The sequence below is a fragment of the Cariama cristata genome, unplaced genomic scaffold, assembly GCF_000690535.1.
Source record: "Cariama cristata isolate BGI_N322 unplaced genomic scaffold, ASM69053v1 scaffold20021, whole genome shotgun sequence".
Classification (NCBI taxonomy): domain Eukaryota; kingdom Metazoa; phylum Chordata; class Aves; order Cariamiformes; family Cariamidae; genus Cariama; species Cariama cristata.
This window is the reverse complement of record NW_009600059.1, coordinates 1,471-17,597: the sequence shown is the minus strand read 5'-3', so window position 1 is coordinate 17,597 and position 16,127 is coordinate 1,471. Positions and strand designations below refer to the sequence as shown.

General features: G+C 50.8%; 1 protein-coding gene across 1 annotated transcript in view; it reads right to left on the bottom strand.

Moving 5' to 3' along the window:
- LOC104169102 (transcription factor E2-alpha-like) overlaps positions 1 to 16,127 on the bottom strand; it is a gene marked incomplete at its 3' end in the record, with an annotated part of 49,713 nt that overhangs the window by 33,407 nt on the left and 179 nt on the right. Inside the window, exon 2 of the mRNA XM_009709916.1 lies at positions 8,937 to 9,009. Within this exon, the coding sequence (XP_009708218.1) occupies positions 8,937 to 9,009 (73 nt within the window). The remainder of the gene's footprint in view (positions 1 to 8,936; positions 9,010 to 16,127) is intronic.

Here is a 16,127-nt window from a genome sequence, read left to right as displayed (position 1 = left end):
TGCCAGCACACACGTTTCGGTGCCACGAGAGCTCTGTGCCCCAGCTTGCCTCAGGTGATCTCCTATCCCCAGCACTCACTGTGCTCCCAGTCCCCCGTACAATTATGCATTCAGCACCACAATGTATTTCACACTGTATTTCATGCCTCATTTGGCAACAAAATTAATTAAACTTTAAGTCAACACTGAAGGAGTGCTGTACCTTTCTTCCCTCCGTGGCATATATAACTCAATTTGTTTAAGTTAATGCACTAATCAGGACTTGCAAAGTATTTGGGAACCTTTTGGCAGAAGGGCTTCCGAAGCGTGCAGCGAGATGCTCTCCGTGCCGGTTGGTCTTCGCTTGGAGGTCCGGTCGGGGTACAGGCATCAACTGCCTGATGACAGCCCTGTCTGCGACCAGCCTCCAGAAAAGCCCCACTTTCTTAAAATGCAATCCCTCCTCTAACAGCACCGCTCACCAACAGATGCCTGCATTCAGGCTAGTACATTGTCTTTGGGTTTTTCGCAGCCTCCGAGCTGCCTGCTAGCCGGGAAGCGTGACACCAAGCAGGTCACTGCCCATCCTTGTCTCCCAAGTTCATCAAGTTCAGGCCCCTGCACGTATCCAGCTGGGCTGGTGGCCTGGGGTTGTGCCGGGGAAAACCCAGCACCCAGTTCCAACGCTGCTCAGGACCCTTGTCCTTGCCACACAGGGACAGGCACACAAGCCGGTGCTCCTTCTTGGAGTGGCCAAGCTGCCACCCCCTTGCTGTGCTCCTGGGATTTCTCAGCTATTTGGAGGCATTGGGAGAGGGCAAGATAATCCCAACCCACGCGGCTGGGAATCTAAGAGGCAGATGTGGGCAAAACTTTTTGGCATAACTGAGACAGCTGCATCGGCCACACATTCACCACTGGCCCAGCACTAGGCAGCCCTCCATGCGATGGAGAAGGTGCTGGGCAGCTGCCGGTGCACGGGTGGGTAAACCCCTCCTGCGCCCGGAGCAGGTAAAACAGGCTGAGCAGAAGCAGCAAGGAGCCTCACCGGGGAAGGAGCATCAAGATAAAAGAGAAACAACAGTCAGTAATCAGCAACCTGGGGTTGACCTGCGCCATGGGGGAGAGGTACCAAACCCACTCCCCAGCAGCACAGCGCGTTTTTCAGGCACAGTCGGGCTCACGCCGCTGCCGGGGCAGGTTTCCAGCTGATGAAGTCAGATCACCTCCGCTCCCGCAGTTAGCTAATCGCGCCACATTGCTGCCAACGGACAGATCAGCCCAGTTTAGACAATCATCTCGTATCAGCCTCATCCGTGAGGGGACGTGGCATTTCCCGAAAGGGTTTCACCTGCCTGTTGAGTTTAGTTGATGGCCTCTTCACGTGCCCTCGAGTCTGCGGCTCAAAGCACTTCAGAAACACAGATGCCCACAACTTCACTCCGATGACCACGGGGAGACTTGTGTCAACATTTCCTTCTCCCAGCTAAGGATCATCTTCCTACTTGTGAACATGTCATTTGTGAATAACATCATATCAGAGCCTGCTCTTGTGTTAGAAGAGCATCAAAAGTATCACCTTTACCAGAGATTTTGGGTGCTAGCGAGCAGAGAAGATGCATTTATAGCATCCTTCAGCTATGTTAACACTGGAGCACGTAGTGCCAGGTTAGAGATGAGGCCATTCAGAGTAACGTAACAGCACTATGGATTACATCCATCCCCTTAAGACACCAATTTGCTGTCTCAAACCACCAAAAAAAAAAAAAAAGTAATTCCAACGTATATAAAGATATAAAGATTAACAATGGAGGGGCAATAGACAGAGCAACTGGTCACACGCAGGACACGTGCTGGAGTATGGCACCCTACAGAGCATGCAGAATTTGAAATTAGCAGCAGCGAGGTCCAGCAGAAATGCTTGCCAGACCTGCTGGGCCCCTTCCAAAGCCATCTCTCCCCTTTGGAAAGGGCACAACAAGCGTGCAAGGCCTCAAGCTGGGATGCTGAGCCAAAGATTCAGTCCCGCACCAACACGTGCCGCTTGGGCAGTCCTGCGTGAGCTGAATTTGAGGTGGGCTGAAGCAGAGCTGCTGTATCCCAGCGCCAAACCCCAAGGGTGCTGCCCTCCAGGAGAACATTTGTAATGAGACCCTGGCCCTTGCGATCCAGAAGACAGCAGTACCAACAAGGCAATGACATCAGGCATGCAATGAATATGCACCCAGCTCCTCTGATTAAAAGAAAAGCAGGTGCTTGAGCTTGTACACATTCTTTTGAAACACAGAAGGTTCACTCTTAGCCCAGTTTCACGTCAGCCTTAATCCAGGCACGGCACGTGATTTTTACATAAGATACCCTCATCGCGTCATAACCCCTTGAGCAGGCAGTCACACTAGTGCTGAATTGCCTCATCTAGGGAAGGAAAAAGCTCTGCCGGCAGGAGATAGCTGTGCTGCTTTAGCTCTTCTGGCAAAGTTAAAACTGTGCGCTTAAACAAGGTCTGTGTCAAATTTGCAGTTTCTAAACAAAAGCTGTCACTTATCTCAGTGCAGCTTTGGTTCTCTGGCACCCTCGACATTCTCCGTGCTCTTTCCTCATTCAAAATCTCAAATCCAGCCAGGAGGACTCTCCTCTGAGGTGGGAGAAGAACGAAAAAAAAACCACCTCACCCCAAAACAACCTCAAAAAAGCCCTCCCCTGAAAACATCCACCCTTTAAGTTAAACACACACCAAGCCAGGGACCAGGTTATATTTGCCTCTCCCCAACGGCTGGAGAAGCACTGAGCTGCTGTCAGAGCATCCCCACTGCCCCAACAGCTTGGTCGTCCTTTTCCTGCTCTTCCCAGGCTCACTCCTTGCATGTCCGTTAGAAACCAGCTGCACCTCCGGTGGGACACCCTCACTCTCAGCCTTGCCCAAAAATTCAGGGGAAAAAAAAATAAATTTGATGAGAGGTAACAGAGAGAGAGAGAGAAGGCGTCCATCATGTTTTAACCTCACTGCAAAGGCAGAGGAGAAACAGCTGCCCAGGTGGGGAAGCCCTGGGAGCGGGAACACACATCCCAGGACACAAGGATCAGAGACGTAAACTGGGGTGTGATGCTGGATTAAGGGAAACGGGCGTGAAGATCTTCCCCGGCCATTTGTTCCCCCATGCTCGCTATTTCCTGCCGACCCGCACTCCCTGTCCCCAGCCTTCAGGCTCTCCCAGCCTTTTTTTCCAAACCCTGCTTTCTGTACCCTGGTTAATGGGACCCACCCCACGGGAAAAACAGGGAGCAGAAAGGGGAGAGGAAGGAGAACAGGAGCTTCCCTAGGGCAGAGACAAAAACAAAGCAGAAAATCGTTTAAACGCACCTGACTAGCACGTGGGAGACGAACTTCACTGAAAGTCCTCCAGGCTTTGTTACTGGAAAGGTTGGGACTGCAGCACCCGGGGTGTTTCCCGGCAATACCCTCAGCACGCCCCGGCAGCATCCTCCTACACCCGGGGAGCGGGATCTGCCGGCAGCAGGAATGGAAACGCTCCAGGGCTGCAGAGAGCTGCAGGGATTGCCTCCTTCCAGGCTAACAAGACCTCACAGCTTTGCAAGCTTGACTTGTACATGGCAAGGCTTTTTTGTTTTGTTTTCCTTCCTTTGATAATGGCTAAAAAGTAATATTTGCTTTGAACGAAACGGTCATGCCAACAGGCAGGCGATTTTTCTGCTTTGACTTTTTTTGTTGTGGTGGCTTTGTGTTTAGTGACAGTTTTGCAAACCTGCTGTATGGGCACGCACGTAACCGCAACATAAACAAGCAGCCTCAAGTACAGACTTTAACGGAAAGTGCCAGTTTTAAATATCAAGTCCCATATTGCGCACCTCACGTCTGCCTTTCATCATCTATCAAAATAGCAAGCAAAGCCCATCACTCCCACCTCAGCATAAGCAAAACATGTGGGAACTAGAGGCAGTTAGTAGGAAAACGTGATACATCCTTACTAATAAAAGCTCCTGCTTTCCTCGCTACGGTAAACAGTTGCAAATGCTTTTCTGCAGCCTGAAACTCAATTCCTGACAACACGGCAATAGAAACGCTGCGCTTAGCTCTTCGCAACTCTCTAAAACTAAAAGATATTTTTACCGCAAACCACCCAATCGGCCACTCCGCAAGCAAAGCGGAGCCCAGCACCGCTCCTGCCTTCGCCGAGCCACCGGGGCAGGCACCGCGCTCCCGGCCGGCACACCAGACCCTTCCCTCCCCGCCTCGGAGCTTCCCAACGCAGGGCTCCCTGCACACACAAAATAATTAAATCTTCAAACAGCTCACCCATAGCACCAATTAAAGAGACAATCTCATCTTTCATAGAATTTATTACTTTCAGTGCTGTTGCCACAGGTATCCAAGTTTGAATGTTGTTTAAAGCAGGCTTTCAAAGGGGATACAGACTCACCTACCTCCAGGGAAAACGCATTTACTTTGTTCAGTAGACTATAACTTAAAATTTGTTACATGCACCAGCTTGTAACTCTTTGAAAAACTCCCCGGTTAACCAGCTTCAAATGTATTTTATGAACTTCCCTCGATCAAAGCAATTCCCTCAACAATGAGCCTCATCTCACCATCTCGTTAGCAAAAAAAAAAAAAAAACAAAAAACATTGAACAAATTTTGGGGGTGGAAATCACAGCACAGACCAGGAGGGGACTCTCCCTTCCAAACCCACCTAAGAGATCCCAAGCAAGAAGGAAAAGATATTTAATGGCAAATTCACCCACTCAACAGGGAAGGAGAAAATAAATAAAAAAGCTATTTTTTTTTTTAGCAGAGCTTTTTTTTGTCGCAAGCAGAATCGTCTGTCGGCAGCAGACCTCCCGGGCTCCTGTTTCAATCGGACACGAAGCCGGCACCGCGCACCATTTCCGAAGCGGAGGGGAGATGGTCGCACACTCTCCGTATTAACCACGGATGCAAAGCGCTGCTCAGGAGCTGCTCCGGGAAATGCGTTACCTCGCACAACCATTTGCCTCGGTTTTATTTCCCTGCTCCGCAGAGCCTCGACTCATTTGCTAAAGCAAAGGAGCAGCCGGCATGCACTGACCCTGCCGAAAACTCGGTGGCCATGAGGCGAGAGCCCCGGCACGGCCCCATGCCGCAGCGGCAATGCCGCGGCCCGAGCTGGGAAGAGACAATGAAACTTCTTTGCCTCCTGCCACTCCTTCTGTCTTAGTATCAATTAAAAATGGTTATTTCCATGTGAAATTTAGCATGAGCGGTTTCCTGCTAGAGGCACAGTTTAATTAAGCGCGCTGGGAGGGAGCTCGTTTCTGATCAGATTAGTCATTTATGAACTATGACATGGGGGGGGGGATGGAGGATAGGGTTTTAAATGTTTTGCTACTGCAAATAATAAACAAACAGTTTGGCGAGAGGAAGATGAAACCGCAGCCTTCTAGGACCGGGACAATAGGCACATACTGAGCGTCCCGGCTAAAATAAAATACCAGTAGCAAATGACACGGCTTAACGCTGGAAAACACTAGTTGCAGCTCAAAGCCCCAGGAAGACCAACTTCCCCGCGGTGACCTATATGTGCTATAAATGCTGCAGACACGGTCGGCGTGACGTAAGCTCCATCCCAGTGACAATTGTTGGGTTTCGCCTTGCCAAGAAAACGCAAAACGGAGGTGCTGAATCGTCCATGCGGCGGGGTAGCTAAACCAGTTCCTCCCTGGTGCATTTAAGGACAGAAATGAGGGAAACAGTGGCAGAGCTTAAAATAAAACCAGGAGACAAATATAAAAACAAAGGGATCTCAAAGCTGGAGGGCTTGCATTAACACTTTGAATTTTCCAGGCCTGAGAGAGAAAAATGGGTTCCCCTTTGCGAAGGGGCCACTGGCACGAATGCCAGCAGCTTGGTCAGGGCAATTATTAATTGGGATTTGAAAAGGATTTGAACTTGGGGCAATTTTAGCACTGTGATTTTCTCGTAGCACTGTTTCAAATGACTGCGCTCCCTTATTTACCGGTTGGACTTTCGAAGCAATAATCTTATCTTGGCAAGTGGGGCATTTTGGTTGGCAGCCATCGGAGTCACTGCCTTGCTCCCTTCACTCCTAACTTTCCCTGGAGATGAAAGAACCTCCAGTTAATAGCTCCTCCAGAGTGGGGGGGAAAGCTATATACTGCCCCAGGATTTCTCCACGGAGGAGAGAGATGAAAAGCAGGAGGCCACAAATTCACACGTCCAAGGGTAGGCAGAAGCATGAAACACCAAGTTTTCTAGCACATAAGAAATCAGTTTATCATCTTGGGGTTACTACAATAACCCCAAATAACGAGCTACTGGCACTATGGTGCACACCACCCAGCTCAGACTTAAGCGAATTGTTTGCTCCTCCCTTCCAGGCAGAGGGACGGCAGCGGAGGGGAAACGCTGCGCTGTCCTTATCAGGGGTACGGGATGCCGATTGAACAGGAGCATCCGAAAAACATCAGGCACATTAAAGATGAAGCCTAGGCAAGAAGATTTAGGGAGCTAATCTCCAGGTCCAGATTATGGTGTGGCTGCGAAGCACTCTGCTCCCTCAGCAAGGCCAGGTCCCCAAATCCAAGGACCATCTGCTCTTCACCCTCTGACCACATCAGGGTTGCCGACGATTCGACTTTCAAATCAAATTTTGAGGTGGATGGCTGGTTATGCCTTTGGGGATGAACTAGTACCTGATTGTACCTTCGTGTCAATTAGTGAACTGAGGTAAACCAACATCAACAAACTACAAAAACAACCACTCGCCACTGTTTAGGCCCTACTTTAGACACCTTGAATCCTTCTAACAGACGCACTGCATCCCTGTGCACGGCACATCTCGTTAACGTCTTACTGCAGTTATTCACCCCACCAGTAAAAATCAATCATCAACCGTTCGGGACCAGAGAGAAGTCTTAAAACCGACATGCAAATGCAACATGCCCTTCGCTCTCCAAAGGTGAGGCCAAGGATGACTGGCCAAGGGCTAACTCCGCTCCTGGAGCAAAAGGTTTCCCCTAAACCAAGCCCCGAGCTGCATTTCAAACCCAGGATGCCCACGGCAGGACCAAAGAGCCCCGAGCCCAGGACAGCAGCGATTGTGCAACTGCCTTCAGTGCAGTTGTATAACACCAGTTCTCTGTTTTTATGAACTGCTCACAGCCAGACTCAAAAAGCAGCAGCCCAGAGGAAGGGTGGTGTCAACATTACCTTTCACTCACCCGAAAGAAAAGAACGGGGAGGTGGCGGGGGGAAGAATAAAAGATTTTATGTTGTTTCGGCTGCTGCACAGCCAAGCGGAGGGGGGTCCGGTCGCTGCGACCGGCTGAACTGCAGAGCCCCGCTCGCAGCCTCCCCTCGCTGGCCAGCACTATAAACCCAGCAGCCAAGCCAGCCTCTGAGCAGGAAACAAATTAAAGCGAGCTGCTCCATTACTATTCTCTCACCAGCATGTAGCACGTCTTTGGTGGATTATTTTAACAGCAGAAGTCGCATACAGGAACACTCGCTGGAGAAATCAGCTTCCATCTGGGTTAAACCAAGAGTTTTCTCCCCTCAAATTTCCTTCAGCACCCACTCAACAGCTTCCCTCCCTCTAAAAATGTTTGCTCAAAACCATCTTGACATGCAGCTAAACAGTCCGATCTGAAAGCATTAAATTTCCCCTGGTCAACAAGGGCAGGAGCAGGGCAGGACAGAGTACATCTCTCCTGTCCAGCTTCTGCAGGTTTCCCCAAGAGCTGCCCCACAACACGCCGTGGCATCAAAGCTGCAATCCAAAAATCCCACCCTAGTCTCCGGGATGCTTCCCAGTGTCAGGGCACGGCCATTCCACATGGCCAGGAGTTTCCCCGGACAGCTCAAGTCGGTCCAGGGAAGAGATGGTCAAGTTTTAACTATCCACAAAGCATCAGGGTGTTTCAGCGAGAAGGGCAAATTAACCAAACTTCCTGCATGCCAGAGGCCGCAGCGAGCCCTGCACAGAGCGGCTTCCCCGGGCATCAAAAGCCTGGCATGGCACCATACCATCCAACCAGCCGGGGAATTCTCCGCTTCAGCCTCAAATTAACCAGCACCGCATTTTCCAATCAGACATCTAAAGCGTCTCCTATCGCAGCCGGATCACCAACCCGCTCCTCCCCACAGACGCCCTGCTCCCAAAACCCTTTGATGTTGGCACCCCTGGCCCCTCCTCGGCATCCTGGCCGGCAGAGATGCAGACACTCGGCGCTTCTGGGGAGCTGGGCCAGCTGCTGGCTTTGGGGGCACTGCAGCAAGGCGGGACAGGCGAGGCTCTGCTCGACAGCACCCCAAAACCGCAGCGGGGTCCAGCTTGGAGGCTGGTGAAGCAGCTCCAGACACCCTTGCTGCTCACCTCCCCCGGGCAACCATCCTGCCTGGAAGCATCTGGCCAGGAGGGTTTTGCAAAGGCCTCTTTGGGAATGCTGAGATCCCACCCAACAGCAGGGAGCTGCTGGAGGGGCTGAATGGAGCAGACACCCAAATTGCACCAGAGTTTCCCTTCTGGGCAGCTGTGCCCCAGGAATTAACCACCATCACCGTTGTCTTCTCGGTGACGTACAGTAAAAGTCTTCCAGAGCGTGCGTCTGCAGACACATGTTTGTCTAAGCAGCTTAAGAGAACAGCATTGACTGTCTGCTCTCAGGCTGCTTCAATCAGAGAGGCGAGACAACAACCTTCAGCTCAGGTAATTGACTTCTTAATTGGAGACAGATCGGCAAGAGCAGCTTTGCCTACCCACAGACACATGGAGCAACAAGAAAATCATCCAGAGAAATAGTAGCAGACCACCAGCAGAAAAATACGTAACACAGAACTACAGAACCCCCTCCTTTTGGGTCTCTGGAAGCAAACACAAATTTATTGCAAGAAACCTTACGGTGTTAAGAAAAAAGAAAAAAAAAAAAAGATGACAGTACCTGATCCTCCAAACTGAGTGCTCGCTAGGGTCGTGGGTCTGTTTTTTCCATTAGCCACTGGCAGGGGAAACATCTAGAAAAACAAGAAGACGAGAGAGAAGGGAAGAGAAAAGAGATTTCAGTATGTTAGTTTTACTGTGCTGCTGCAAAGGGGGTCAGATTGGGCAGGCAGGGGGGAGGAAAGGGGGAAGAGAAGCACTTTATTGATGCAAAAAACTTTCCTTGTGTCCCTGCTACATAGATCAGCTGCAGGAGGGACAGGAGAGCAGCGCAGCTGTGCGCTAATATACCCACACATTGCTACGTGCATAAACTTCTCCTGCGTACACAGTGTGTCTGGTTCCTTAGGTGCAACTGAAAACCATCCAAGAAGCATCATTGCTGTGGTCAAAACCAACGCTTTCTTCCCCAACGTATTCACCAAGGTCCAGACTAGAGGGTGTCCATGCGGCCATGCAGAAAGGCTGACTCCATTCATAAAAAGCTAGCAGGAAAACAACAGCACCTCGCAAAGCTCGTTTTATCCCTCAACACCCCAGAACCTGCAGCGGTCCGGGTCTCATCCTGCATCTCCCGTGCTCCCAGACCCGTCTCCAGCAACACGCAGAGCCTGGGGAGGATGCGGGCTGCCCGCGGGCTCCAGCTGGCACGGGCAGAGATGACGAAGCCGCACGCTCCAGCGATGCTCGACCTCGGTGCGGGAAGCCTCACACCAGCTCTCAGAGGGAAGAACCCTCCAGCCTTGCGGAGCAGCTCCCATCCGTGCTACTTCGGGGGCTCCGGGAGCTAACACAGCCCTGGGATCCAGTGGGAGAAGCTGTGCCAAGGGCAAAGGTATTCAACTCACGATTAGAAAGATTAACGTATTTTACAGCATCGGTCATTCTGGCTGCTTGTTTGCTGTACTGCTGTGGCTTCAGTATCACAACTAATCTTCTCCTGCCAGAGAGCTTCCTCAAAAATACTGCATACCTCGTGGGCTAACCTGTATAAATATTTTTAATATAAGTTGGGAGGGTTTCAGAAGCTGTTATTTAAAAATTTATATGCACCTGCGTGCAGCAGAAAACTAATTCTTCTCCACACAAATGGAGCTTCAGCCAATAAAACAACTGGTGGGAAAACGCTTAGTGAATTAACATTTTAATATCCTTTTAGTACTCAACTCAAGATACTTTCACCACCAAGTCATTTGAATTTTTATTATTTTTAGCTTTGCAATGTCTGAGTAACTCAAAAGTTTAAAGCTTTGAAGATTAAACAATGTAATGGCACAAGAGCCTACAGAAATGCAGCATTTCATGCCCTGACATAGCTGATGTCTGGCTGTGGTCAGAAACATTCCTTTGTACAAAACCGTCTGCCCAGCTTTGTTTTCACAAACGCTGGGGAGGGAGGGAAAAAAAAAAAAAAACCAACACACAACCAAAAACCCAACAGTTAAATGCGGTAGAGATGCAAAGAGAGCAGTTAAGAAACCAACTGCCATTCAAAAAAAAGAACGTAAAACTGAGATCATATATAAGTACGCACAGATGCACACCACGTCTATGTTACAGATATGCATTTAAATAAAGGTGTAAACAGGGTGTAAGCGTGCAGCCCGCGTGGGGACAACCCCTCCCCGCCTGCAGACACCTGCCTTCCCACGGCTTCGCCCCGGCCAGACCCCCCCTCTCCCGACACCCTCCATGCAGCCCTGCAGGGAGAGCCCCTGGCCACGCACCGCTGGGGGGGCTCCTGCTGCAACCCCCCCAGGAACCTGCCGCCCACCGGCGATGGGCTCCCAAGTCACTTGGGGTGGACCGGCACAGCCCCGCCATCGAATACGCCTTGTTTCCTCAGGAAGTTGGGCTAGAAAACAAAAACAAACCCTGACGACACCAAAAGATTTGCAACCAACCTTCCTCTGCAATGCTACAGGTTTTTCCTGCCCCCACCGCCTTGCAGGGTACTGGGGGTTTTATCTGCAAAGATGGTTAAAATTACTAAAAATGGAATTTACGCAGCTGATCCCACCCGGTCTGTGCTCACTCCCTCCTCTTAAGGTAGGGAAGAGGATTAAGCGAAGTGGTTAGAAACCCCCTTTCGAAGTGGCGAGCACTGCATGTGCGAGCGGGGCGGGGGGGGGGGGGGGGGGGGGATGCATGAACATGATGGCACCGAGCAGCAAAAAGCAACCAAAAAAAACCCAACAACAACAACAAAGCACCCCGCTGGCTCTTTTTCATGAGCGTTTCTGCTTAATACTTGCTGATGCTAAAAACCCCAAGGTTTGAGCAGCAAACACCAGTGGAGAAAATGAACAGCCTTGTTCCATTGTGCAACGAGTGCTCTCTACTTCTGCACAAGAGGTGGGGGGGTCCCCCCCTCCCTGCCACCCACACCCCTGCACCCTGGGGGATGCCCTCCCCATCTCTCCCCCCTTCACCAGCCTCCTTCAAGAGGTATTTTGAGTCTGATGCAACACCTTCCTGCTCTCCCTCCCCAAGGGATTAAGGACTCACGGACCCCTTTCCGTATCAAGGCAAGTGGGGATGCTAAAAAGGGGTGACGCCAGAGAGGGGGGAACTCCGGGTTACCCCTCGCCTCGATACAGGCTCCAAACACCCTTATCGCTTGCCAACTCCAGGAAGTCTTTCGGGTTTGTTTTTTTTTTGTTGTTTTTTTTTTTTTTCTCTCTTGCTGCCAGCTTGTTTTTCCACCGTGGTGTGGGTTGAAGTTGACGGGGTACGCTGTCTCGAGGAGCCCAGCACAAGTCATACGTGAAGTGCCGGCTGCCTTCGCTGGTCTATGTCACTCACCGGCAAAGTTCACCCACTCACTGCAAATTTCCTTTCTGCTTTTCAATGTTGCTTTAAAAATAAACGGAGAGGGGGGTAGGGAGGAGATGAACCGGAGCTGGCACCTACGGAGCTGGCACCTACGGAGCTGGCACCTACGGAGGGAACCCAGGCATGGAGGAAGGACCCAGGCATGAGCGTAATGGGGTCATTACTTGGCCTATGTTGGATTTGAATAATGTAGATTTAAACGGTTATGTAAAATCCCCCATCTTAAGTCGCTGTATTTGGTTTCTCAAGTCCTATCTCCAGCCTCCCTGACAGCTGACAACTTCTGCATACCCTCATAGCTCACCTGCCACCTCTCTCAAAGATTTTATTCTCCCTTCATTTCTCCCAGGTTAAAAGATGCAAATCCAGCGTATGGGAAGATCCAAACGCCCGCACCCGCTACCGCGGAGGTTATAGCTAAGAGATCCCACACTTCCAATAGCGAACTCGTAAGTGAGAAAGGGAATTTGCCAGACACAAGTAACAATATCAGGCAGCATCTAATTTATTGTGGACTTCTACCAGCGCATCAGTGTTTTCAAATTAAATAGCTGTTTTCACTTTCTCCACTCTTCCACCTTATGAACTCCAGGCTGAATCAACCTCAGGCCTGAACTCAAAACCTGAAATCTATTTTGCAGCGTGGAAAGTATCCAGCCGTTAATTCGGGGAGAAGAGGGAATTTGACTCAATAAACATTGCCAGCAGGATATTTTATACGTGTTCATTTCAGACAGACCTTCCTGACTACAGCCCCAAACGCCCACTGCGATGTAAAGTCAAACTTCCCAACTGCTTCGCTCTAAACAAAAAAACAACAACAAAAAAGAGTTTTATCATGGAAACACAGGCACTGTGCCTTGGCCAGAGCAGGGCACAGCTTCGGCATCCTCCAGCACATCAGAAGCAGCAGCGGCGAGCTTGCCGCTAACAGTTTGGCTTTCACCCCCATTTCGATGGCTGGAGCCACGAGGGCTGGCACGAAACGAGAGCAGTCGCTTGCAGAGAAATCAGATGGCAGGTCCTGTGTGACTGCTCAAGCCCCTGCCCACCCTGCAACGTCTCATCGAGCTAGAAACCCACCCTGACAACTCACATCCCCGCAGCATATGGTTAATACTCTGCTAATAATCATGGCTGTTAACAGCATTTCACTTCTGCCAGAGACCTAGGCTGGCACACAGCCGCCTGCCTCTATCTCGCTTGGCAGGCGTGCTCCACGGCACAGACAGACCCCCAACCCCACCCCACGTGCCCAACCGGGCTCCTCCGTCCCGGCCCTCCCCATGCCGTGGGGTGCCCCTGCCCTCCAAGTACCCCAGTCCGGCCGAGATACCTGCCTGCACCTTCCCACCAAACACCGACACCACGGCACAGCCAAGACGGGATATAACCACAGCGAGTCCTCACAGCCGAGCATCTCCCAACGGCACAGACCGGGCACAGCCTGTGCCCCCAGGCCGAGCTGCAAGGCCTGGCAACCACAGACCAAACGATAACGCACCAAAACCCATGCCTAATAAATAGGTTAGGCCAGCAAGGCGACTCTATAGACCGGATGATTTCTCGAAAGCTCTCCTCCAGATCTGCAAGCCCGTCCTGGATTACTGCCAGGGAGCGGTGGTGAAAGCAAGCTTACAAATTACCTGTACTTTGGGGCAATTATAAAAGGCAATTTGTTCAGAGGTAGAGGTAAGCACGCTGCCGTGCACACCCCAAAGCAGCGATCAGACTACATAGCAGGGTGTTTGGCTCCGGCACGTTATAGATACCTTTGATTTTCACCCTTATCGGCAAATGACACTGGCATAACGCTTTGGGCGAGCACATTGCAGCTCAATAACTACCCAACGTATTCATTTATGAAAGAAGGCACGAGTCTTTCTTTCCAGGACCTCAGCATCTCGCACAACCCTGTCATTTACTGACCCCACAAACTCACGTCTGACTGTACAACCCCGTTAGGGTCAGATTTTAAAATTCACTCGCTGCACAGCAAAACACAGCACAGAGCTGGCCCACAGACTCCTGGGGTTGAACATATTTTCCCTAGAAAAATGGGATCAAAATACTGATCTGAAGCAAATGCTTCCAGCTGCTCTGAATCTCTCTCTCTAGTCTTCCCTCCCATCTACTCCCTTGAAGAGGATGAGTGGACTGATGCGCCACTCCCGCTTATTCAAAGAAAAATATAAATATACTTGAAAGAGCGAGCTTTGCGGACAAAAAGCCTGCATCCTCACGACACAGGGAGAGTAACCCCTCTTCGACAGATCCACACTGCGCACAGCAAGCTTGCGACGCCAGAGCGAAGACCGTCTACTAGCTAGGAAGCTTTTCATTTTAGCGACTCATCCTTCAGGAGAGATGTTCATATTCCCTTTATGCAAACTCAGGAGACGGGTGTGCAGAGATGAGGGTTTGTGAAACAGATCTGGCTTCAATCCAGATGGCGTCGGAGCCCATCGGCCAACTTATCCTGGAGGGAATGTCTTTGAATCATTTGCTGGCAAATGACATTTGCAGGCCCTGATCCTGCAAGCAGCCGCCCCCGGTGCCGCTGTTGACCACATGAGCTTTACACGAACACAGAACAAGTTCTGGTCGTTCCCAGGTTTACACCAGCGTAAGAGCACTGGAATCGAACCCAAATTCAACCATTAGGTGTAGATTAATCTCCAAGGACAGAAACATCCATTCACAGAGGGAACAGGTCAGGACCCCTCCAGCGAATACAACTCCGAGCATGCAAACGAGGATGGTTCGTTAAGTCTTGGGGTTTTTTTAAAGCTCTAAATGGTGAGTGGGATTTGATTATTTTATTTTTTTTTCCCTAAGAGGGAGCAAAAGCAAAGCGGGAGCGACTGCCACCCAGCCAGGGAGCAGGTGATGGGTTACTGACCCAAAGTGCAGTTCAAAACCAGGCACTCTCTGGTGCAGAAGAGGGAAAGCGCCAGGGCTCCTGCCAACCCGCAGGACCTCTGAGATGAGAGGGACAACCAACCACACACCGCTCCCCAGCAAGCCCTGAACAGATTCCTGTTTTTAAACGCGTACCGTCACTGCAGTCCCCTCTACCAACCATAAAACATACCACTGTAAAAATACATCGCTGGTAACTTAACCAGTCTCCCAACAAAAGCATGAAACTGGGAGAACTGGGCCTCGCCTCCTGCAGAGGAATCTCTTTGGGGGACTGAGAGACCCCATCACTGATCCCCCCCGCCTCTAGCACAGAGCCCTGCCGGGACAGGTACAAGCCCCAGCTGTACAAAAAGCTTTATTTCCCATTGCTAAACCTCAGCGCTCGGGTGCAGAAAAGCAGCCAAGCCACAGCACTTCCCACAGACGTAAGTGGTACCAGGAGAGCAGGTACCCTGAGTTCTGCCACCACTTTTCCCCTTTTACTCCCTTCTTCAACGGACCAGAAAATCGGCCCAGCGGGGCCATGGGTTGGGCAACCCAGGACAGCCCAGAGCCGCAGCAGCAACACTCACGGTTATTCCTCCTCGTGGAGCTGGGTTATTTTCTATCTTCGCAGCACATTCGCTTATCTAAAAAGCAAGACGCACGCTCCCAGTGCCATGAGGGTGCAGCACACAACAGAGGAACCCAACAGTAAGTTCTTTTCTTTTGAACACAAGCTCTCCCTTCCCCGAGTCACCTGCCAACGACAGCCAGCACCGGTGCGGCAAGCGCGCAGCGTGGCACGTCGCCAACGCCGGACGGCAGCACAGACGGACGTGCCAGGGACTGACCCTCACTCTGCTACCACTAGAAGGGACTTCTCCTCCCTCCGAGCTGTGCAAACCCTTGTGGGGGGAACTCTTAGGTCCCGTTTCTTTGAAAAATAAACAGCTCCTAAATGCAGTTAAAGGTTTCCAGGATACAGAAGAGCACAGCGTGGGGAACGCAAGTGTCCAACTCCTGCAAAAATAATGTGCTGGAGAGCTTGGACACGTTTCAAATTGTGACAAAATAACCTGTGGGAGCAAAAGTTTAATAGTCTGGATCTGGGGAGAGGAAAAAAAAGCTCGATTAATCAGCTACTGAAGTTACATCCTTGCACGGCTTCAGAAACAGTCACCCAACCCGTTTCGCAGCGAGCGTTTCAACAGAGAATACACAACTCCGTTACATTTCCCCATCCAAAAAAAAAAACCCACCCCACCTCTCTGCGCTCCCTACAAGGAAACAATATACACTTGACGGGAAGAGGGGTGCGGGGGGGGAAGAGGAGGGGCAGAGGCTTTGCTTTAACTTGAAAATAAACAAGTTGCAGCACATGTGCATGCACACAAACACAGCACATCTGAAACCCATCACGTCCAATTTACAGGCTCGCATTTCCTCCCTT